The sequence below is a fragment of the Sardina pilchardus genome, chromosome 21 (genome assembly GCF_963854185.1).
Source record: "Sardina pilchardus chromosome 21, fSarPil1.1, whole genome shotgun sequence".
Classification (NCBI taxonomy): domain Eukaryota; kingdom Metazoa; phylum Chordata; class Actinopteri; order Clupeiformes; family Clupeidae; genus Sardina; species Sardina pilchardus.
The window spans coordinates 16215295-16240541 of record NC_085014.1 but is presented as its reverse complement, the minus strand read 5'-3'; the positions used below and the strand labels follow the sequence as shown (position 1 = coordinate 16240541).

Below are 25247 nucleotides of genomic sequence, written 5' to 3'. Positions count from 1 at the left end.
GCCAACGGTTTGTCTTCTTGAACACGTTATTCTTAGCCACTTCCTTGACTTGACACCTGCGGTTTTCAAGACGATGCCCACGGCACAGTAGTGAGAAATCACAATGTGCCATGCTGTGCACTTTTTGACAGGAAATTTCGCCCACAATATAGCTGAATAACATTCAAGTCCTTAAATGAGTTTATCTTAACATAAGCACCTCCCACGACATTTCAAGAGTGTGGGAACCCTGACAAATGTCCCCACTTGAATTTATTTGTCAAAAGCTACAAACAGCCTCCAGTACTCTAGAACCTCATGGGAACCCTTGAGGCCAAACGGTTCTCATCTCTGGAATCAAATGAAGCAGTTGCACGCACACGCTCAACAAATCTGTTCATGGGTTGCATCGGGTCCCTTGCCACAGGTGTATCAATCAAACACCACGCAGTCTGCATTCATAATCTGTGTGCTTGATTTGATACACCTGTGGCAAGGGACCTGATGAAACCCATGAATAAATGAAAAGAAAAAAATGTGTACCGTAATTTCCCAACTATTAGCCGTGGGTTATACATTGATTTTGCAAAATTTCTTCAGCTATGAGGTTAATACACAAGGTCAGTTAATATGGTATTAATATGGTTTTGTTTATTTTAGCTTGCATAAAACACTTTCCTGCGGCTTGTACACAATGCGGCTAATATGCGGGAAATTACTGTACATACAGTATGAGAAGTCTTAAGCACAAATGGAATCCAATGGAGTAATCACATATGCACTTTTAAATCACACAACAACATATTTGACTGTGTGTGAATGTAACTGTGTGAGGTGTGTTGGGGAGGCCCGGGGGGGCCCTCACCTGCTCAGACAGGCCGTCTAGGCGGTAGAGGTCGGGGTGCAGCAGGCGCATGACGTGCCGCAGCGGCTGGCTCTTGAACTCGCACATGTTGAAGACGCGGTCGTCCAGGCGCGTGCTGGTCCCCGTGCGCAGCGCTTTCTGCAGGAGGGACGGGACGGGACGCGGGGGGGGGGCAGACGAGGGAGCAGCGTAAGCGTCAGCGTGAAGCAGAAAACTTTTCGTCTGTAGGTCTTTGTTTTGGTCTGTTTGATTGTGTATTCATGGGTTTTATCAGGTCCTTCTCCACAGGTGTATCAATAAAGCACCATGCAGTTTGCATTCATAATCTAAGTATAATTTTAAAAGACCTGTGGAAAGGGACCTGATGAACCCCATAAATTCTGCACACATCTCCAGAGCCCTTCACAGCAGACAGGCGTATGAGTGGGGGGAACAAAGACATTGCAGTGTCGACTATGACACCGTTTGGATGTGTAATCATTAATGATATAAAAGTCCAACTTTCTCAAGGTTTTGACCTTTTCAATATAGTGGCACAGCTGCATATGTGTTATATTGGGAAGGTAATATTTACAGTGTCAATAGAAAAAGGAAAGAAAAGGTCAAAATCCGCTATAGGCACTCAATAAGTATAACTTATCGAGTAATAAATTCAGAGGAGTAAATTAAAAAGGAATGGTGACAGGCAACTACGCTTATAGCATGACATCTGAATACCTGAACACACTCATCGAGATTCCATCCAGCTAAAAACTGGTCAGACAGGTTGAGCTAATATACGCTTGGGAAATGCGAGCGAAACTCAAGATGTTTAAAATTCCAGAGGCAAGTATATGCAATTCAAGTATAATCACAGACACACCTTCGAAACGTTCATAACTGACTAAGTGATGTGTTGTGGTGCTGTCTGTGTGGAGGAGTGAGTGTGTTGGTGAGCGAGAGCGCCCCCACCTGTTTGAGCAGCGCCAGCACGTAGAGGGGGAAGAGCTGCAGGGCGGCGGGGGCGATGAGGCCGGCCGGCTGCAGGTTGGAGCCGTTGGCGCGGTACGCCGCCAGGGAGTCCACCACCGAGTTGATCAGCGCGTCCCGTGCGTCCGTCAGGCTAGACGAGATCGACCGGTCGATGGCTGCTCAGACACACACACACACACACACAACCATCATGTAGGGCAAGATAGTTATTTGAGTTTTGCAAATGATTTACCATAACCCCAAAAGAGTTCCACAAACACTGCTCCAGCCCAAACACTGCTCCAAAGAGTCATCACACAGGCAAGCCAAAGCAGACATGCTGTAGGACACTGCACTGTAATGGGTCATTGACTCTTCCATTAAGTGTTAAGTGAGTAGGTACAGTAACAGATGAACAGGCTGAATCTCAATGTCTTCCACTTACACACTCGCACACTTGCGAGGCGTGTTCCCAGCAACTTGGTGAGGGCTTACAGGGCTGTCCCACTGCAAAATTGTGAACCCTTACATCCTTGCAAACTTGACCACTTACAACGGATGTCAGTTAAGTGTGTGAGGGTTCAGGGCTTAGACCTTAGGGGGGGGGGGACATTGAGATTCAGCCATAGTGTTCTGGGCATGTCCACTTCACATTCACATACACACACACATACACAAAGACACAAAGACACACACACACACACAGAGCTTTCTGTTTGTTTTTACACTCACCCATGTTAGCCAGTAAGCATGTGATGGCCTGAACGTCCGCCCCCGCAAACACATCGCTCAGCTGGCTGACCACTGGCAGACAGAGCGTGTGCACTCGGATCCGTCTCTTCCCTGATACAGTCGTGGCAAGGGAAACACACACACACACACACACACACACTTAATTTAGCATACCATACTGGTCATCTCTACTTTACATGGGTTCACTCTTGGCACAACAAATTAACAAAATAATCACTACATTACAAATAAAAAGGTGTATAGTACCCATAACAAGAAAAACGTGATGAAAATGATTTCCATTTCTAGCAATAAAAAAATTCACACAATCTCACACAAATACAAATGATTTCTTCATGTCTACCAAGTTACAGTGTTCACTACATAACTTAGGCCAGCAGGTGGCAGCACAGCTCCACAGAGCTCCTCTCCTCCTCCTCCTCACCTTTACTGGACGTGTATAGCAGAGCTGCCTGGAAGCAGGCCAGCGACGTGTCGGCCAGGCTCTCCTCGATGGACATCTGCACGGCGAAGCCCGAGTCCGGGTTCACATTAGCCAGGGACAGCAGGTCGGTGGAGCGCACAAAGAAGTTGCCGTGAAATGTGTGGATGGACAGCCCTGTCAGGCAGCAGGAGAAGAGCGTATATCACATCAAGACGCCCAATACTAACAGCCGTAATGCATTTACGTCAAGCTGAGAAGCAGCACAAAACATTTTCATAGTTTTATCAAAGGAATATTTAGGAGGAGTTTAGTTGTTGTAAGGATTATTGTGCAATTTAGTCGAGTAGATTGATGACAAAATAATTCCCACGACACAGCGAATCTTTCCAAATCAATAAATGACTTGAACATATCGGGAACACGTTGCGCAACAGTGAAATCTGCATGACTACAGCAGGCCCTATATGTGTTAGTGGGCTATAAATACCGGTATGTGTACATACTGTATCTCCGGTGGCTGGGTGCGGTGTTAGGTTAGTTATGTGTACCAAAGGCCCCTGGGTGGGCTCACCTTTAGTGCAGCGTATCCTCATGACTGCCTCGAAGCCAATCTTCCTGGTGAGGTAGCGCTCCAGATCTTTCCGGAACTTGTCCCGCTGGGCGACGTTGTGCACGTGATGGAATGTGGGGTAGTAGAAGATGCTGCCGGCGGAATACTTGGACACACAAGCTACACACACACAACAAAGGAGATCAGACAGCACCTGGTTAATTCCTCTGCCGTAGTTAATAGCTACTATAACAAAAAAGTCAACTAATATTTAATATCAATTGTTTAATATTACGGTAATAACTTAATTACCAAATAAATTAACGACTTGACGACTGCCATTACAAACAACTAGTCGACTGCTGAAAATCACTAGTTGTCAAAGCCCCACTGTGTGTAGCTGGTTAATTCATCTGTCATAGTGAATAGTTAATATAGTAGTATAGTTCTAAAGGTTATAAATGTTCTCTAAGCACAGTTGGGTGACGTCACTTTTGCTGATGTCTGAAGTATTATCAAACGAAACAGAGAGCTAGCTCGGCCCTCCCTCCTGTGAGACTGAAACTGTCTTGAATGCGCATATTGTCAGTGATTGGCTGGAACGCAGTTTGTTGTTTCATGGTCCAGGGTGGACCAGGCTGTTTATGCTGGTTTTTGGAGCCTGGGTTGTATGTGACAAAAATGTTCTAGCTTAGAAACGACGTAACAAGACTTCGAGAACCTTTAGTACTATGTGCGCAAGTGAGTTAAAAATACTGTGTATAGTAGTACAGGTATAGTTAATACTTTGTGGGTGAGTAAGTATGAGTGTACAAATACATGTGTGTGTGTGTGTGTGTGTGTGTGTGTGTGTGTGTGTGTGTGTGTGTGTGTGTGTGTGTGTGTGTGTGTCTGTAAGTGAATGAATGAGTGAGTGCGTCAGTGAATGTGTGTGTGTGTGTGTGTGTGTGTGCTTGAGAGAGTGTGTAAATGTGTATGTGTTTATGATTAAAATAAAAAAAAGAAACGTGGGTGTTTTTGAGGTCGCTTTGACCCGAGAGTGGGAGCGAGGAAACCAGTGTCCCGTGGCCAGTGGTGGGAGACGTACCTAATGTTGCCAGGTCGGAATACTGAGAGCTGAGCTGGAAGAGGTCCACGGCTATCTGCTGCCCAGAGCAGTCCAGGGCAAGCTTCTTGTAGAAGTCAGTGGCTGGTCCCAGGTGCTGAACCCCCTGTGACACACACACACACACACACACACACACACACACACAGATAGAAGTGACATTGCAGAATTTCACTGGCTTATATGCACATGTAGGAGCACATAGCAGCACACCAAAAGGCCTTTCACTGATACTGTAAGGATGTGAATGACACAGAAAAAAAATCTAACTCTGTTGCTGGACACAATTTTTGTGAGACGCTGTGTAAACGTGATAATGCGACAATCTCAGACAATGTGCAATGGTATTCTTAACACCTTTCAAGTCCTGGCCAGCCAAAGCTGGTGACACTCAAATACATGTGCAGTAGCAGCAGTAGCAGCAGCAGCAGCAGCACCAGTAGTAGTGGTACGAGACCATGGCCTTACTTTAGTGCTGGACCTCTGGTTGGGGTCCTCCCTGGACTGCAGCTTGCCGGCCCCCAGGGTGGGCAGCTGGGTCTGGAACACGGACACGCGGCCGCCCGTAGGGGACATGAGCTTGTAGGCGGCCTGCAGCGCTGGGCCCAAGGCACTGTGGGTCTCCCGCGTTTCAGCGAACATGCTGGGGAGGGCAGTCAGCAGGTCCTTCACCAGCTAGGACAACAGCAGAGGACACACACACACACACACACACACACACACACACACACACACATAGAGATTAGTAACTAATATAAACTTAATTCACCATCTTAGAGACAGCTGAGTATACAGTACATTGTATACAAATACATTTTACTGTGTATGCTGTGTGTGTGTGTATGCTGTGTGTGTGTGTGTGTGTGTTTCATTTTTGTTGCATCTCTGATTTGCAGAACTTAATTCTTGGTGTTTTGTGTTTTGCCATGGCAACTATACATGAAATATTGCTACAACGACAATGAGAAATATTGCTATAACAACAATGAGAAATATTGCTATAACAACAAAGGTGGCAATGTTAGGAACCCAACGTGATAAACTTACTTCTTTACTGTCTTTCAGATTGACTAGTAGATTGTCAGGAGTCGGAATGAAAACATCTACAGAACAAAACAAAAACAAAACAGTAAGTCATAAGACCTGCCATTTATATCATAAGGCATGGCAACTGCATTACAAACAACACTATGACTCATCACAAATATACAGACGAGGAACAGGGACAACAAACAAACATGCCCAGTAACGCACCATCAATATCGGAGACCACCAACATTTGAGGCTGGGAAAGTCCCTCCTGCATGTCGTAGAAGTGAATGGTGCTGTCAAATGTCAAGAAGCCCACTCGTGTGCGCGTATCCCCAGGCAACCTAGAACATGTTAGACATAAGAAAATTAAGTAAGCTTAATCAATTTTATTGTTCCGTTGTTGACACAGTAAACAACAGCTCTTAGGGTGCATTCACACTAGACCGCTTGGTCCGGACCCAGGTGAGTTAGTTTGGTCTGGACCCCAGGTATGGGGTACGGTTTGTTAGAACTCCAGAACAGTTTGAATCTGACTGTTCCAAAACCAGGATATAAACTTAAGCAATAAGCCTCGAGAGGCTGTGGTTTATACTGTGTAATCAAACAGCTAAGGGGCGTTGTTTGGCACGACGCGAAGCGGATTGCTATTTTTGCAACGCTGCCAAGTAATATAGATATAAATGAAACTAGTGTTTATGACATACACTGCATTCCAAATGATTATGCAAATCACATTTTCCTCAGATTTTCCTAAATAGTTGATGCAAAAGACAGTCAGTCTAATTTTCAAGTCATCAACCGTTAGAGTATAATGAGAATTTTATCGAACAAACCTCGAAAAAATAAAAAAACTCAAAATGCACTGTTCCAGATTATTATGCACAACAGAGTTTCAAGACATTTTATAGGTTGTGAAGAACAAAAAAATGGTAATTTGTTGAATTTGCAGCATTAGGAGGTGAAATTAAGTCAAAAGTTATTTCAATCAAAAACATCTTAACAGGACAAGTTCCATGTTATCATAGGACCCCCTCATTGACATCACCTTCACAATTCATGCATCCATTGAACTTGTGAGATCTTGGAGATTGTATGTTTTAATGTCAGAATAGCCTCCCAGAGCTGCCAGAATGTCAGAATAGCCTCCCAAAGCTGCTGATTGGATGTGAACTGCCTCCCACCCTCGTGGATCTTTTGCTTGAAGATGCTCCAAAGGTTCTCAATAGGGTTGAGGTCAGAGGAAGATGGGGGCCAGACCAGGAGTTTCTCTCCTTTTCCCGCCCATCGCAGCCAACGACCCAGAGGTATTCTTTGCAGCATGAGATGGTGCATTTGTCATGCAAGATGATTTTGCTACGGAAGGCACCATTCTTCTTTTTATACCACGGAAGAAAGTGGTCAGTCAGAAACTCAACTCTCATTATTTTCACACCGCCAGGGACCCTAAAGGGGCCTACCAGCTCTCTCCCTATGATTCCGGCCCAAAACATGACTCTGCCACCTCCTTGCTGATGTCTCAGCCTTGTTGGGACATGGTGGCCTTTCACCAACCATCCATTACTCCATCGATCTGGACCATCTAGTACGGCACTTAAGACTGTTTGAAAATTAGTCTTCATTCGTGCTCTGAATTAGCTGCACATTTCTTCACTGTACGATGATCACACATACTGTACGCTTTCGGGAAATATCCAATGTTTTCATACCTTGTCCAAGGTAGTGCACAATTCCACGCTTTTCAGCAGCAGAGAGATACTTTTTCCTTCCTACGGCATGCTTAATAATGTGGAACATCCTTCTTAAGTAGTTTTCCGTTGATTGGGGTTAACTGGCAAACTAATTATCACAGGTGTCTGAGATTAATTTCAATGATCCAAAGACCTCTGAGATATAATACTATCCATGAGTTTAAAACAAAAAATTAAATGTTTATGACACTTAAATCCAATTTGCATAATAATTTGAAACACAGTGTAGACCCAGGTCTGCAAACAAATATATAATGAGATCAGTTGGGTCAGGGCTTGGCAGGAGTAATCGCACTTGGGTACAGTCCAGTTAAACAGACCCAGTGTGAAGGCAACCTTATTTATCATAATAAATAGGACACACTTCTGTGCACTGCAAATAGGACTTAGATATTGTAATACTAATTTTCACATGGAAGGCGAAGGAAATTAACAAGATTAGGGCCCACAGAAATAATGCTATTGACTTTACACACACCAAAAGGCCGAAACAGTTCAACTCAGAGGGAGCCAGAAACAAGTAACATCAAACAAACTAAGGCTGCAACCATTGATTATTTGTCATATTCTTTAAATATGTTGATTATTTTCTTGATTAATTGAGTAGTTGTTTAATCGCTAAAATGCCAAAAAGTGGTAAAAAAATGTTAAGTGCCAAATATCTTAGTTTACCATCACAGTAGAGTAAATTAAGCAGAAGAGAATTTTGAGGCATCAACGATTACCACAATACCCAATTAATTTAATAGTCAACAACTAATTGATTAATCACCTAAAACAGGCCTATCATTAGGTGTGAACTTGCTCTAAATGCACATTGTGTGGGTTTTAAGGAGTGGGAGCACTCACTTGTCCAGGTTGTCTAGTAGGGCCTGACAGAAGACATTCAGGTAGCCTCCCTCCACTGCGTTATGAGACACGTCCAGCACAAACAGGTATGCCGCCGGCTGAGGCGGCCGCAACTAGAGAGAGGGAGGGAAAGGGATGAGAAAAGCGGCAGAGTAAGACATGTGACCCGTGAAAAGAGAAATGAATGACCGTGGATGTGAGGAGAGAAGAAAAGGTCTCTCGTCTCAACGTGACCCTCATCCAATTAAGCACAAAGATGTGGCCTGCGACTTCCAGCATTAAAACACTCATTAGTGAGTGGACCTCGTTTACCCTGCAGGCTGCTTGCTACCTGAGAGAAGTTTCTTATCAGTCAGTCTGACGCTGATATATTTATCTAATGCAAGGATCTGTTCATTAAACTCTGTTATCATTTCATCACTGTAAAGGAACACAACCACAACTTCTTGATAAAAAACTGATGACCAAAAATGATGGTGTATGATACCATGTGGTGATAGACGAGGTGACAAGAGTGCTGATGAGAAACTTTAATGACCGACTGGCTGTGTTTTTAAATCGGTACTACTGACCCTTCCAGCCAGCCAGCCTCTTAGAGGACTCACCATGTAATCCGAGGAGGCGATGAACTCCACGGTGGAGTTGAGGATCTCTGGCCTCTTGTGCGGCTCGCCATACGAGCGGGTCACTGGGTTGTACATGAACTCATCCGGAACTGGAAGAAATGAGCAATCTATTCGTCACGCTTCTCTGCCTCAGGATTAAAAAGGGGCTTACAGTAGGCCAAGTTAGAGATTAAACAGCGTTTTGGGTGGCAAATCACTAGTGTGGCGATTCACTGAAAATCCCATCTGCTACAGCGGTGACTAATTTTTCCACATGTTTTGTACAACTGATTCATACAACAAAGACTTCACTCGATTACAACGACATAGTAGCTGCCATTCACAAAAATAAAAACACATAAACTTAAATAAGTAGTTAGTAAGTAGACTGTTCTTAATTTAAATAGTTATTTTAGCTACATTTAAAACATTTTCAACAGATTTTAAAATGACTACCAACAAGATGACCAATGTATGTATCAAGGACTCCACCCCCCCGCTTCTCTAATTCCTTTACCCTGACTTCGCTCACACCCAGTTTTCAAACTCCAGATGAATCAGCGCCTTGCCTCCCGCAGCCAGCAAATGCCCACAGAAAGCCATCTCTTGGTACCTTTCTCACCTTCCAGAACCCTAACAACCACCACCAGTCCAAACACAAACACCAAGCACCAACAGCCGGCTCAGCACCAAGAGAACGCACAGAGCTGTGAACTGTCTAGGCTCTCTAAAATGGGTGCCGCAGGCGAACGTGTTTATTGACGTCCACATTCCTTCAACTCATAGCTCTCTCCTTTGCTTGTACAGTACAGGACACCTTTAAAGCCAGAGCTACAAAAATGTCAAGAGTCGGGTCTTAGAGGAAGAGATGTTCAGATCGTCGTACTGTACGTACCATCGTTCACCCGGTAGCACAGGTTGCATTTCCACCGCCGCTGGTCCAGGAAGGAGACGAAGGGGTTGATGTAGGTCCGGCACGATCGGCAGCGCACTATGGTGTTGGAGGTGATGACCGGTAGCTGCTGCCAAGAAGCAGAGGGCAGGTTTCAAAACTACACTGCGCGAGTGATGATCCACAATAGTGGAACAGACCATTTAGATCAGGGGTTCTTAACCTTTCAGATGCAAAACTGAACATTTGTTGCGGCCCTCGGTGGGTTGCTGGCGGCCCTATGGTTAAGAATCACTGATTTAGATGACCGCAGGCCAGTTAGCCATATGTGGATTAAAATATATATTTTCAACAGAGATTTTCACTTGAGTTCTCTCTTAGTGAAGAGACTTATGGAAAACCAGCCTCGAGTCTCAATGTTTACCTCAACTGAGAAAGAGGGGGGAGATCACTACACATTTTCATTTTCTTGCCATCCAATTATCCATGCTGCCAAATCACAGCATCTCACACAGGTGTGTGATCAAAGGGCCTTAACCATAACAATGTAACACAACACACAAGATCATTCATTAACATCACCGTAAAGCTACCTGTGGGCCACAGTTATTGTATAGAGCCACATCGTTAAAAGTGAACTCTCAATCTGACACTAAAGCTAGCTGTGTGGCCCTCGGCTGTTGTATAAAGTATTGTGATTGAAAGGGAACGATAACTCACAGAACTCACACTCAAGTCTCTGAAGGGGTGCAGCAGGAGGCCCAGCGGGAGCCGGGCTTTGTTCAGCAGGGCCTGGGTCTGGGGGATGTTGGTGAGCGTGCACCTGAACGTGCTGAGATAGGGAGAGGGGGAGAGGGGGAGAGGCGGAGAGAGAGAGACACAGAGAGAGAGATACAGAGAGACAAACACAGAGAGAGAGACAGAGACAAACACAGAGAGAGAGAGAGACAGACAGGCAGACACACAGAGAGAGAGAGAGAGAGAGAGATAAATGAAAACCTTAAAATAAGTAGCCTGAGGCTGATAACGGGTGGCTATATTCCTGCTTGGTCAGTGAAATGTACTGAGATGGGTGCCAAGTGCTATGAATTAATGATCAGACCAGGGCTCTTTTCCTCTGAAGGCCAAGGCTGTGTGTGTGTGTGTGTGTGTGTGTGTGTGTGTGTGTGTGTTAGGAAAAGTACCAGGTGAATAAAATATATTGACACCTTCGGGTGTGCGTGCATTTCAGTGATTTCAAGACATTCCTCTATAATTACGAGGTGTGCATTTCATAATCTTTTAATAATGCGTGTTACAACAAGAGTGTAGGATGGTGACTAGTGGTTTCATACTAATAATGACTAGTTGTGTGTGTCATTGTGACTGGTTAAATATGTATGAGAGTTTAGATAGGAGTGTTTGATACACTGCTCTTCGGTATGCAGTTTCAAGCTTAAATATAAAGAAGAAAACACACACATACAGAAGCAAATATACACCCTGTTGAACACGAACACACACACACACACACACACACACAATCCAAGATGTAAACAGACACACAACCACACAGCGGTTTGGGCATGTGGCCTTACTCAGGGTTGCAGTTGACATTCTTGAGGTCGGTGCTGAGGTTGGGCTCGGGCGGGGCGGTGGGGGTGGGGGGGAGGATGTTGCGCTCCTGCAGCAGGTTGACGGGCCGCAGGCTGTCCACGGTGAGCTCGGGCGCGCTCAGGCCGCCCAGCGCCGCCGACAGCTGGGACATGCTGGGGAAAGGCTGGGACGCCCAGACAACACAGAGAGGACTTAAGCCCAATTCACACTTAAGATTCCCGACGCGACGAGACTGAGCTGCAGCGGTGTGAATTAGAAGTTGCACGTAGTTGCAAGCAGTCGCAAGCCGTCGCAGAGTATTGAACACGTTGAGTCGCAGTCGCAAGGTTTTAGAACGTCGCGGCTCGTCTCGTCGGGAATCTTTGGTCTGAACCCTACTTTAGAGGCGCGAGGACCACAGACCTCTACTGCAGGCTTCCAGAGTAGCATGCATTTATTACTGCTACACAGCGCTAGGGTCGTATGTACAGTACAATTGCCTCCTCAGAGGGTAGTTTAAAGCAAGCTCTTAAAACTTCACTATTAGCCCTAGAGAAGAGAGACATATTAAAGTCTCTTTGTTTGAATGTTATTTATTTTTTATAATTACTTGTATAAACAGAACATTGTTGATATCATATAATGTTCATCCACATGACTTGGCCATAAAGACACCATTGATTTTGGGGAACAATAAAATACATTTAGAAGCCTGTTTAAAAAAATCTAATGATTTTGCAATTCTTTTATCGCGGTCAGTTTCAGGCTGCTTGCTATTCAACATTCAAGGGGTAATGTCAAGGGAGCGAACATATAAAGGTAAACAAACTTTTCACATTTAATAGAGAGCTAACATCTCATTTTAATGGCTAGTGTTTATGCCAAGTAGCTGTTTAATATAACATTTCCTACAGACCATCTAACTCCCTTAACTTTTTACTATCCTTAAACTGTTAACTACCCTTTCCAGCAACTTCACATCACCATAGAACCCAACGCTGGATATACACAACTCACAAAAGGTTAGGAATATCTGGCTTTCGGGTGACATTTATGGAAAATGTAAAGTTCAAGCTACAGTGGTATAATATCACGAAAGTAGGGCATTTAAATAGAAGCAAGCAATGGTGATTTCCTCATCTCAAAGAATTTATTGAAACTAAGGCCAACAAATTTCACCCGAAAGCCATATATCTGTTTTATGACTTTTTGTGAGTAGTGTATGATCTCACTCAGCACTCCTACTGTGTACATAGTGTGACGCAATACAGCCAATCAAGCAGCATTGCTCAAACCATACTGGCTGTCAAAACTATCCAGTGAAAATTGTGTTACGCAAATAAGGAAACTAACTCTCCATTCTGCATTGATACATTTTCTGGGGGGAAAAACCATGACAACCTAAGCAATTGTTTTCCTGTTTGTTTCTCCGTGATGCTGCCAAACCAAACCAGTGAAGGCAGCAGAGATGAACTAATTATGATCCGTATCTGGTTCAGAGGTGAGGTCGAGGTTCAGATGAGCAGAGATCTCGGCCTGGTTCACCTCTAGCCTGGTCATACCAAACCCTCGTACTAATATCGTACAGAGGGTCTGGACCTACTCCATTCAGAATCGATTTCAGCCAGGAGGCGTGAACTCTGTTGAAGTTTGAAACGATTGGGCCTGATTTTACCCAATCGCTAACATTTGGTCGTGACAGCTACAGAGACTACAACGTGCATGCATATGCTCGACGTCATCGTTAACACCCGCCTCCCCCCATCCCCCCTGTTCTTTGATTGGTCCGGATGGAATGCATCCTGAGAAATCGAGTTCAATGGGATCAGACCCAGGCGTAATGGTGAAGGGAAATGAAAATTGAGTGGAGAAGCTTACGTAGGGCTATGCCAGGCTAGTTCACCTCCTCACCTGTGACATGTCCTGGTACCCAGACTGGTGGAAGCCTGAGGAGGTGGCGGGGTTGGACCTGGGAGCTGTCTGGACGTAGTTGGGCTGCATGGCCGGGTACGAGTAGCCAAACGGAGCCTGCCGCGACGGATCCCCATGGGGTGGAATGGATGCTGGGTCTGAGAGAGAGAGAGAGAGAGAGAGAGAGAGAGAGAGAGAGAGAGAGAGAGAGAGAGAGAGAGAGAGAGAGAGTTGTGAGCTTTAATAATCACTTTATGTATGCAATATTACAAAACCTATAATGAAAAAGATATAAAAATAAAAAAGATATGTCAAACAGTACTTCATACAGTAAAAGTATACCATATTTTTATCAAAATATATATATGTTTTTTCATATACCATACATGCACTCTGGTCCCTTCCACTATATGGAACTTAAAAACAAACAAGCAAAAAAATTTTAATCAAAAAGAAAGAGTGCATGAGAAAGACTGGGAGAAGTGAAAGAGAATAAGGGGGAACAGTGTAGTCTGTGCTCAATTCATGCACCAGTTTGTTAATCAACTGCAACAGAACAGCAAGATTTGTATCTTTCATTCCTGCATTTTGTCATCACAGCCTTAGTCACACTCTCAATTTTAGAGTGCAATACCACCAAGCATAAAATGTAAGGAAAGATATATTTCTAAAAAAGAGAGAGCCGATATGATATGATAGACCGAGAAGAAAGCAGGGGGACAACACCAGCTGGAGAGAGGAGAGATAAAGAGTGAAGGTGAAGGCACCTGCGTAACTCCCACCCTCCAGGGACTCGTAGCTGTTGGGCACGGGGGAGGCACTGCCCGTAGTGCTGGAGGAGCTGTCTGCACCTGGAGAGAACACAGAGAGAGAACACAGAAAGAGAGAGAGAGAGAGAACGAGAGTGCAAGAGAGCAAGAGACAGGGAAAGAAAGAGAGGGCAAGAGAAAGAGAGAGGGAGCGTATGAGAGAGAGCAAGAGAGCGAGAAATTAATCTCTCAACTCAAACCAACAAACACACACATACAACCTATGAAGCATGCCTACAAACAACATACCCCTTCTGTACATTGAAAACACATTAAGACACACTTAAGTGAAGCACTATAGTCTTGAGACGCACGCACTTACGGACCAACTGACCACAGGACCCATTACTAATCTCCATTCCAAATCTCCCAAACCATTATATTAATTGCACTCCACAGTGCACATTTTACAACTACAGGAACGGCCACACAGAAGACACAATCTCAAACAAACACAACCACACACTATTTACAATCAAGCTACTACAAGTAACAAGCTGAAACACAGGCTGCAGTTGCCGTGGCCCCTAGGGAATCTTGCCCATGCCACATGCGGCGTCCAGGATACTGCCACCTTCCATCGTCCACTCAGCAGCCATGTTAGCCCTCCCTCTCTCTAAAAAAATGATGAGGGAACTGACAGGACAGCAATACAAACACCCTCGCCCAATGCTGCGAGAGAGACCTGTGGAGCTCCTTAATCCAGTAATTTTGTGTGTGTGTCTGTGTGTGTGTGTGTGTGTGTGTGTGTGTGTCTGTGTGTGTGTGTGTGTGTGTCTGTGTGTGTGTGTGTAGACAGTAGGCAGAGAGGTGGGACTACTAGGTCGTTGGAGCAGCCAGCGGAAGGTTCGAGAAAGTGCAGGAGAGGGAGGGAGCGAGTGAGTAACAAACACATCAGGGAGATGAAGACGAAGAAGATGACTGCTCATTGGCTGAGCCCCAGTTATCCCTGGCTAAACCTCTCACCTTAGTGGATTAACTGCCCTGCTCAGAGAATGCAGGGGGAGGGCGGTTTAAAAAATAAAAAAAAACAGTGTATGTAGTAATTAAACAGCCAGTGGTGCTAGAGGCTTAATGGAGCGTGAAGGAAACCAAAACCAAACACACTTCTGTTTTTTTTTTCTATGACTGTCAAACTAGGGTGAGTGTGAGCAGGGCAGCGTGACTGTGTGGAAGCAAGTCCCACCAGGAGCCCCTTGATGAGTTCAGAACAAGAGCTTCATTAGAGACGGGCTAAATTTAAAACACCCCGGCGAGGACCCACTGCCCCAGGGGGAGCTACAACAACACTTCACTCCCCAGCCTCTGTCCCCCTAAACACCCCCCCCACACACACACACACACACACACACACACACACACACACACACACACACACACACACACACACACACACACACACACAGAACATCACTGTCACTGGATGGGAAAAGAGCTGGAATGAATGGCCCACCCACATGACCCGTGCATTAATATGTTTCTGTGTCGACCGCTGGGGTCGAAAGGTTGTGGGATGATTTTTCACATGAGCCAGCGTTGCTTTTCTTGGTCTGAAAATTCAAGTTCGACTAGGGAAAAACAGCTGGAGCCAATGTAAGGGTGAAACAGCTCTGGAAAGTGGGAGCTGTTTTAGGGTGAGTCATGGAATGAGCTGTGGGAAACCACTACTCTCCTCTTCTCCCTCTCGGTTCTTTGTGAAGATTCCTTCCATTCTTGAGCACTTTGATGCCACAAACCCTCCCCCACAAGAAATCCCAACACTTTGACAGCAGAAAGGCGGGAGAGATATGACAGACAAAAAAAAAATCTACCAGAGCAGTCGGCTTGGCGGCGAAGAAGCAAAGAAAACGAGCGGGGAACTTCCTGGGGCCGCGGTAAATGGGCGTGACCCCAGAGATGTGACAGACAGCAGGGAGGTGGGAACAACATGGAGGGGTGAGATGATAACAGGAGTGGAGGCAGGGCGGCAAGCAAACAAGCCAATGTCAGTGAAGGGGGTGGGTGGCACTGGGACACAATCATAACAATGTGTGGAACAGAGAACATGTCTATGCAATGGGGTGCACATATGGTGGGTAAGTAAAGGGTCAGGGGGAAAGATGGAGGATGGTGGATGGGGGCGGGGATCGGGATAACAAGCTGAAGCCGACCTGCTTCCTCATCCTCGTCTTCGTCGTCTTCGTCCTCTGAGCTCGAAGAGGAGTGTCCAGCGGGTGTGGCGGACGCGACGGGGGCGGAGCTAACCCCGCTATTTGTAATGTATCCGTACGGCAGACCTGTGGGAAAAGAAGGGCACAAAAACAGGCGAGATGTCATCGTAGAGTTGGGTGGGGGGTTGGGGGGGGTTGTAGAGAAAGGATAAGATGCAGGAGCACTGGGTCAACATGGACGCAGATGGGCCAGGAGGTCTATTCTCACACACACACACACACACACACACACACACACACACACAGCCATACAGGACGGCCACCTCATAGGGAACGGTTTAATCATGAGTTAGGCAAAGATTAAAAGTATCCCAAGAAAAAGCTGATCGTGAGCAGCCAATCCAAGACCCCTTACGAAAGCTTGTGCTTGTGCAAACTACACTGAAAACTTGTGCAAACTACACTGTACCTACCATCATGGCAAGTAATAGTATATGAAAAAAAATCTATAAGCAAAAGAGGAGTGAAAATACCATACATGAAAATACTGTATGGACAGCTAACACTCTTGATATGCCTCTACTGTATATGACACTCAGTCATAGTTACCTTCTTCTAATTTGTCCATTTGTGAAGAAATGATCTATTTGAAACAAATAGGCTCTGTTTAAAACAACCCTGTGTATGTCCATTTTAAGCATAATTAATGATATTTACCTGGTTGGTGGCCTGGTGAGGAGTGTACTGAGGTGGATGGGGTTCCTGAAAGCGTCCGATCTCCGTCAGGGCCCTCTGTCTTGGGGGGCATCCCTCCATAGGAATAGGTCGTTTGACCATGGATGTTTTGGTCATAATGTTGCATTGCTTGAGTTTGGACTGTCACAAAGGAGCACAAAAGAGGAGGACTTTCCTTAGCGCACGTCTAATGATTCGTTGTAGCTTAAGATTTTGTAAGTGTCTCAGCATTCGGCTTATGCCTTAAGCCAGCTCGTATATATTTCTGGTGGAGAGTCAGTCAACACTGCTGCGTCCCTCTGTGTTGGTCATGGGCTCCCTCGCAAAATTGAAGATGCCGCTACAACACAGCTGATGCTCCACCCAAAATATATGAGCTGGTTACAGACCCTGATAAAATGGAGTAGATGTCCGCACACTGGAGACTCCAAAACCGACAAGGTTTATTAAAAACACATGCAACCCTTCCATGTAGGCTGGGGTGAACCCAGTCTGACCTGCCGGCAATTTGGAAATCGCCCTGCAGCTCAGGCCGGAAACCTGCACATCTATCTCTCTGATTGGTTGAAGTACTATCCAAATGCATAGAGAGTCGTTTTAACTATGCCCACTGATCACGCCTCTTGTGCAGTAGAGATAAAGCGCTGACTCCCAAGACTTATGTTCAATCTTAAAAGATTGCTTAGTATGGTGAAAGCCAGACTACCTCCCATGCATAAACTGAATTTGAGTTTTAGACATTGTGGTCACAGATAAACTGATATTGCCATGCTTCGGTCGGTCATTCATTTATTCATTCATTCATTCATTCATTCATTCATTCACCAGTCCTTTGGATACTTACGTGCATTTGTCTGTCCATTAACTGTTGCTGGTTGGCAATAATGAGCAGCTCCATACCCCGGGTGAGCAGGAATGGCTGATGTGGGGGGAGTAGGTCCGTTTCCCATGGGCATGGACTGTCCAGTAGCTTGGCTGGGGGGCACGGTTGCACTGGGGCCTGAAACAGGTCCAGGTCCCATGGGGGCCTGAGAAGATCGGAGCGTGCCATACTGGCTACTTCCTGGAGCCGAGGGGTATGACACAATGGGGTACAGGGGAGCTCCATTGTTTGCTCCACTGGACACTGCCATTAGATTTGGTTGCTGCGACTGCGCCTGGGACACTGGGTATTGCTGTCCGTAATAGGCAGAAGGCATAGTGTAGGGATGCTGGTAAGCTGCTGGATGCAGTGGCGCTCCGGCGGAGGCTGGGGTGTTGACCGTGTTGTAGGGCTGCGAAGGAGGCAGGGATCCCTGGGGAACCCCATATGATGAGGGGGCTGTGACTGCCCCAGCAGCAGGTGGCAAAGGGGGTTGGTGTTGGCTATAGTAGTTACCGTAATCATTGTTCATAACTGGAATTTTGCCAGAGGCTGGTACACAATGTCCGGTACTTGAGGGGTAATGTTGAGGGGTAGCGCCGTATCCAGTAGCTGGATACGTTGAGGGGTATGATTGCGCAGGACCTAGAAAAGAGTATTTTATGATTGAATACATCTGAGGATAACCAACTGTTTCGAGCACTATTAGCTATCATTATCATTTTACCTGTCTTATTTCCATGTCTACACAATGCAAAACATCATAAAAATGACATTAATGTGGGGTCTAAAGGATTTAGCCAGAGAGCTAAACAGTGGATATGCAATCTTAACTTAGCTTGGAAAACGTTAACATTACTCCTGGCACCCTGATTACTACAATATTTGCTGATATCATCTGATCTTGTGGTTTTATTCTGTTCCACTCAAAAATAACGTTATTTACCCCCTGCTTTCATTCTCTGATCATAACGCAGCCAAATGTACCGCTAGCTTTCTTATCCTAGGGTACCTAGCTAGCTAACTGTTAACAGAGTAACTTATATCCAATATATCGTGCCTAACACTAACGTTATGCTAACAGCGATAGATTATCCCTATGGTATTTAAAGGATGTGGAATTATGCATCGCTTACTCAGACTAGCATGGGTGTTTAAAAAGCCATGACATTAGCCAGCCCTAGCTAGTGGACACTGTCTAACATTATCGGTTAGCCGTTTCAATTAGCCAACATCATACACCTGTCACAACATTACCAGTGTTCCCCTCGGTGTCTTATGGACTTAACGTTCGAGCTCTTTTTAGGAAAACTGTCAGAGGACGAAGCTCTTATTAGTCTTCACAACTGTAATTTTGTGATACCTGGCAAGAGGACAGCTTCGTTGGTAAATGCAGCTAACGCTAATGTCAACGCACTACACAGCGGCTCAGGGTGCTTAGCAACCTCCATAGCCAAGTAGCAGTTATTGTAAATCTATTAGAAACTGGCTGTCCATTTGATGCTAGCTGAGAATGGCATCATATCTAGCACGACTATTCGTACAATTAAACCATGACAGACTGAAATATGGCATTTAAACATTGTATAAACATTGTTGACTGGCCACCATCATGACAGATTTAGGTATGAAAATAACTGACAGTAATACCAGACACACATTGGAATTACTCTGAACAGCGAGAGGTGCATAGCTAGTAGCAAACGTTAGCTCCTTAGCTCATATTCACTCTATCCATCTCATCTCAACAAGCATTTAACAAGGCCTTAATCTCCACAACCAAGGGCTGTTTTACCGTTCTGATACGGAGGAGCCGATCCACCATTCTGGGTTGCGTTCAAACTGTAATTGACAGAAGTGTTCAAATTCGTGTGGCCCGGCGCCGACATCTCTCTGCCAAGTAAGTTCTATGTCGATGAAAAATGCATACGGGTAACGTTGTGACAGGGAAAGGAGAGTTGTCACCGCTGATGCCTCCCCATTAACCTAGCTATCAGGTTAGCTTCAGAGCTGACTGTGATTAAGGCTGTGGCAGAGCCCACCAACTTGCTATGCTAGCTCTCACCAGAGGCACTTGCTCAGTTGATCTAATTTTGCTCTTCAAAATAAAAGACGGCAATGGAATAGGCTAATGCATGAGGTTCAAACAAATCACTGCTAAAATGCCATATAGCCTTGGATAGGCCAGCATTTAGGCCTGTGGTAGTAATAATTTGCTAACAGTGACCAACTGTGACAATGTATTATAACCGGCCAACATTAGGCTATAAAAAGAGGTTACGCGTAACACCTGTCCACTGGTGTAGGCCTGCCAGGATGCACATTTGCATCCTCCAGGCTAACTTCAGTGGGAACATTAGGTCCTGTGTGTGTAGGCTAGTCATGGTTGCAGTTTTTCTTCTTTTCTTTATATTTTCTCACAGCATTAAAAGGGATAGGCCTATCAGGCTGTCTCGGCAGCTTTTCAATTTAATTTTTTCATTTTAAGCAACTAAGGCTAATGTGGTTTAAAGTCCAGATGATGACAAAGAGGACCCAATTTCAGTGAAAGACTATGGTTTGTTATGGGGGGCAGCTTTATTTCAAGTTGTCAAGTAAAATAGTAGTGAGCTTATCAAAGTAGCCTAAATAAGGCATCATCATATTTTAATTGATAGTAATAATTGCCTTGATAAGTGTGCCCATATACCACAACTAGGCTAATCCGATAAAATTCAACAAATTTCTCTCTCAACAAATTTATCTCTCTCTCTTGCTGTGAGTGTGTGTGTGTGTGTGTGTGTGTGTGTGTGTGTGTGTGTGTGTGTGTCCGTCCTACATACAAATACACTGTGCACCTTGGGTCAATTGTGTTTAAGTGTACTATAGGCTATAAATGTGATTTGACTCGACAAATGTAGGACATTCAGTGCAATCAATTTTCTTTGTTCACAGATATCTTTGGAAATACGGCATATGACTACAGTTCTGATCCAACCTTAACTGTAGGCCATAACCTATCTGTCTGTGTACCTTACCATGATAGCCTAACATCCAATATCAGTGACACCATGTTTTTCTTTTCTTTATTAGAAGACAAACATCAATAAAAAAAAACATGTACATGAAAAATTAAAATGATCAGACACAGAAATCATTTGTTCAAATATTCATAGCAGCACTATTCCTAAGATGTTGTAGTCTATGTTTTACAAAATGAATAGGCATTATCATAGATCGTGTAGTTTTGCCAAGATTTTACTGCTTAAAATTAGAATCGGAAAATCACAGAGAAGAAATGAAATGTGGTTGTGTAACACTATTACCAAAGTCGTAGGTCACACCCGTGGCCCCAAAATGATCTTATCTTACTTCTCAAAAATGGTCTTATGTATGACATAGTAACTCAATTCTTTCTTACAGTCTTCAAATGCATTACTCATTACTATAATTCTGGTATCACATGTATCTGATCTCTAGATAAGATCATGCTCTCCCATGCTCTGTCAATATGACATGCTATATCCTCCCTCTCTACGTGGATGATTTATATAATACTTTCTTATCACTAATATAACAAACATCCTATAATTAAATTAGACCCTGTTATACACCAAAACATAATACAATGGAGCTCCAGGCTCTCACTTTCAGACCAGCACATATCATTAGTAACATCAGTTTAGCTTAGTACCCTCAGTAAAACGATATTCACACATCCAAACAACCACAGCTTAACCCTCAAGTGAAACATGCCAATTAGCAGGTATTACTGTGTGATACCCATGACTCTCATATGAGTCATCAGATTTACAAAATCCGCTCCACATTTATGTGGTGATTAATTGGTGTTCCTAAGAATTCAGGCTACAATGTCCCGTCAGTACTGAATGACGGATTTCTCAGGCCCTGGGGGCTGTCTGTCCCGCCCTTGCAGCATGCCTTCCGTCTCCATAGGATGAGCGCCATCACGGTGAGGAGCAAAATGAATCCTAGACCCCCGGCAATGACTCCCGCCAACAAGGGTGTGCTTGCCTGACTCTCCGGCCTGTGGTACGTGGAGCAGGACTCCTCGGAAAGTGAGCTCATGCCTGCGCTGTTCACGGCCTGCACACAGACCCTTTGGCCCACCTTTAAGCCCGCAAGAGTTACGTTGCGGGACATCCCCTCAAACACAGATTGGCCCTCCTTGCCCTCTACAGTGACCCGATACTGGGACACGAAGGAGAAGGGGGCACACCAGTGGACGGTGACCTGTCCAGATTCTGCCGGACTTACACCTTTAACCTGGGGAGCGAGGGGAGGCTCCGTCTGGGGTGTGATCCCTGGACACAGACATCCCAATTTGGCTGCAATGTCCTGGCAACTCTCCTCCTGGGCCACACACAGGTCGTAATCACATATCTGGTAACCGTCAGCACCTCTGGTGACATCTGGGTATTTGTTGTCGGGTGGTGTCGTTGTAGTCTCATCAAAATCAAACACCAGATGAATTGGACCGTCGGAGGCCAATGAGCTCTCTATCAGACAGATGAGAAGGGCTGGAAGCCTAAGCAACAGCATGGTGGGATTCCAAATGAGCATGGTTGCTTCTATGGAAACAGAACAGAATGATGACCATTCCAATAACAGAACGTTGCCCATTTCACAACAAGAAGTAACATGAAATGACAATGTTGTTTTAACAGCAATTTAATCTGTTTGTGATCCCTGGTTTTTGATTGAGGAGAAATAAATTCTGCTTTACCACCTACACAAAGGTATTACAAACCTAGAGACAGAGAATACGTTCTTAGCTAAAGTCCTGCTACAATAGCCTAGATAATGTAAATGCAAACACCATGACACTAATGCTCAAAAAGTAGAAATTGTTATTTACATATAACTCACTTTTATTTTTCAATCAACACAACAAAACTCGGAAACAAACAATGTAGAACTCTATGCATAATGACTGTAACAGTTACAACAATTGGGCTACTTATTTACACCAAAACACAGGACAAATAGACAGTCAGATGGAACTAAACCACACAGCTGACAAGCCCCAGCTGCAAAAATTGTGGTCTGTTAGAAGACCCCACACAACAAAAAAAAGTAGCCTGGCTTCTCAAGTTACTTTGCACCCGCCTGTGAGTAACAGAACGAATTCAATGGCTTGGATCCAATGTTTTTATGGGAATGTAATGGCATCCATTTAAAAACACAATTATTAACTTTCCCTATCACTCAAAACCTTGAGTGTCTTGTTTTACTAGTTACTACATAAAGATGTTACAAACACAAACTCACAAGACATTGCAAAAGGAGATTTTTTTCACCACATTGACAGTCTAGTATTTCCTGTCATTGTCATAGCAACCAACCAAATGCAGAACAAAAGAAAACCATTTTAGAGTATTTTCCCACCATAGCCTACCTGACAATGTATGTTCCCCTGGATTAGGACTTCCTCTTTACTCTGCCAGTGATAGACGTTGTCCTCAAGATTTGCCTTCTTTTATCTCTCAGACTGACGTGCTCATTGCAAGCACACTCTTTTTTTTCTTCCCACCAAAAGTTTCTCCTCCCTTCCAACACCCCCTCATGTCACTTGATGCACATCCCCCTCCTTCTCTCTCTCTCTCTCTCTCTCTCTCTTCCTACCTTCCTCCCTCTCTCTCCCACACACACTCTTCCTTTATCCCTTTTTGGCATTGTTTGGAAGGGATGGATTTGCTGCTGAAATGTTTACGATTCCCTGGGCACTACTTTCTGTCTCTGTAACAGTAAAAGTTCTTCTGAGGCACATCATAGACTAGTCGAAACTTGTTATTGTAAATTCTAGGTGAGCTAGAATTTAACCCCCCCCCCCCCCCCCCCCTGTTTTTAAGAGTCGAGGCACGGAAATGGAGGGCATCCAATGGAACGGGTCCATTCAAACAGCATGGAGCACAGTCATACACATTCCAACAGTAATTATGCAAGTCTACAAAGAAAGAGTGTGTGATTGTGTGTGTGTGTGTGTGTGTGTGTGTGTGTGTGTGTGTGTGTGTGTGTGTGTGTGTGTGTGTGTGTGTGTGTGTGCACTGGAGCAAGACGGTCGGTTCTGACTGAGTACTGGTTTGGAGCGAAGGGGCCATTTCTACCCCCTTCCACACAGAGGGGGAAGAGAACAGACCCCTCTCCATATAAGGGCACAGGGGGAAAGGTGAGCAGGGTAATCCTGTTAGCAAACGTGTGAGCAGAGGAGGGGTCTAACCTCATTCATTCACCTCACCTGTGATTGTATTTATGTACACATCCTGACTGCTCACTTCGTCCCTTCTTCATTGATCTTACTTTAGTAGGCTCATTCCATTGCTAAAATAGCAGTCTTATATGTTCTGTCTCTTGTTTAGTTGTAAATGTTCAACTAAAAAAATGTACTTCATATCACTGAGAGGAAGTATGAGTTGGGCTGGGTGGACAGGAAGAAATGTAGAGCAGTCATCTTTTCAGTATTAATCTTGCTAAGTAAAGAGCATTGTGTGTGTGTGTGTGTGTGTGTGTGTGTGTGTGTGTGTGTGTGTGTGTGTGTGTGTGTGTGTGTGTGTGTGTGTGTGTGTGTGTGTGTGTGTGTGAGTTTAAACAATTAAAGTTCAGCAGTTCATAGCATATACCTCACTTGTAGAGCTTGTACAGTGGCCCTGTCCTGATACGTTTTTATTAGATCATCCTTGATTCGTGTTCAACGATACAGGCACACGGCAAAAATAATCCCTTCAGATTTATACACTTCATCACTTGTCGAAACAAGCAGCTCATGACAACACACTGCATGTGGATTTCACTACTGTATAGTGTGTAAACATGTTCATTTTTTATCCAAATATGGTGGTAGACATGGAGATAGAAACCATGTAAATCTGAAGAAAAAGATAAAAAAAATTAAATAAAATAAAAAGCACTTTGATTTAGAAGTCTGGAACAATCCCACGAACGATCTAGACAAAACAACAGAGCAGCCATGGATGGTGACACAGCAGTGCTGCCATGGATGGTTGCCTATACACTGAGCACACAGTCCCTCTGATAGTTCAAGTTCAAGCACGCCAGGCATGAGTATGATCGCCCCTATCTACGTCCCTGTCTTGTCTCAATTCATCATACTGAGAAATGCAGTCATTCGGTGAATAAGTGGGACTGAGAAGAGCTGTCTGGACATCCTGTCAGAAACGTCTTCCCCATTTCTTTCCCACCTCACATATATTACAGTAGGTGAGTCATTCCTCCCACCACTTCGCTGTCGCCCACTCCTCACACCTACTCGAATGTCTTTTGAGATTAAAGGAATCTGAAAGAATATCTGGGGGGGGGGGTGGGGGGACTGAAAGAAAGAACTAAAGAACAGATGGACTAAAAGAAGAACTAAACAACAGACAGACTAGAAGAAGAACTAAAGAACAGACGGAAAGAGAAAGAGAGTGGGAGAGAGGGTGATCCTTCGAATTC

The 25247-nt window shown here is 44.6% G+C and overlaps 2 protein-coding genes across 5 annotated transcripts in view; both read right to left on the bottom strand.

Moving 5' to 3' along the window:
* Nucleotides 1-19828, bottom strand: part of sec24b (SEC24 homolog B, COPII coat complex component) — a 23676-nt gene extending 3848 nt beyond the window's left edge. The window contains exons 1-20 of one of the 4 annotated variants that reach the window (XM_062524529.1): nt 19591-19828; nt 17778-18440; nt 16916-17074; nt 16199-16324; nt 14007-14090; nt 13240-13397; nt 11331-11512; nt 10474-10585; nt 9757-9883; nt 8862-8971; nt 8257-8369; nt 5882-6000; nt 5675-5730; nt 5096-5302; nt 4610-4733; nt 3544-3702; nt 2973-3146; nt 2528-2638; nt 1796-1971; nt 845-982 (exon numbers count right to left, since the gene is read on the bottom strand). In XM_062524529.1, coding sequence (XP_062380513.1) covers nt 845-982; nt 1796-1971; nt 2528-2638; nt 2973-3146; nt 3544-3702; nt 4610-4733; nt 5096-5302; nt 5675-5730; nt 5882-6000; nt 8257-8369; nt 8862-8971; nt 9757-9883; nt 10474-10585; nt 11331-11512; nt 13240-13397; nt 14007-14090; nt 16199-16324; nt 16916-17074; nt 17778-18440; nt 19591-19684 — 3192 coding nt within the window. In that variant the 5' untranslated portion in view covers nt 19685-19828. The remainder of the gene's footprint in view (nt 1-844; nt 983-1795; nt 1972-2527; nt 2639-2972; nt 3147-3543; nt 3703-4609; nt 4734-5095; nt 5303-5674; nt 5731-5881; nt 6001-8256; nt 8370-8861; nt 8972-9756; nt 9884-10473; nt 10586-11330; nt 11513-13239; nt 13398-14006; nt 14091-16198; nt 16325-16915; nt 17075-17777; nt 18441-19590) is intronic. The other 3 variants (XM_062524530.1, XM_062524531.1, XM_062524532.1) reach the window with 3 other exon arrangements.
* Nucleotides 19829-20832: 1004 nt separating this feature from the next.
* si:ch1073-303k11.2 (LRRN4 C-terminal-like protein) lies at nt 20833-23360 on the bottom strand. The gene is made up of 2 exons (XM_062523921.1): nt 23194-23360; nt 20833-22366 (listed from the first exon to the last, which is right to left on the bottom strand). The coding sequence occupies exon 2, from the start codon at nt 22356-22358 to the stop codon at nt 21642-21644; it is 717 nt and encodes a 238-aa protein (XP_062379905.1). The 5' UTR covers nt 22359-22366; nt 23194-23360; the 3' UTR covers nt 20833-21641.
* Nucleotides 23361-25247: the final 1887 nt, after the last annotated feature.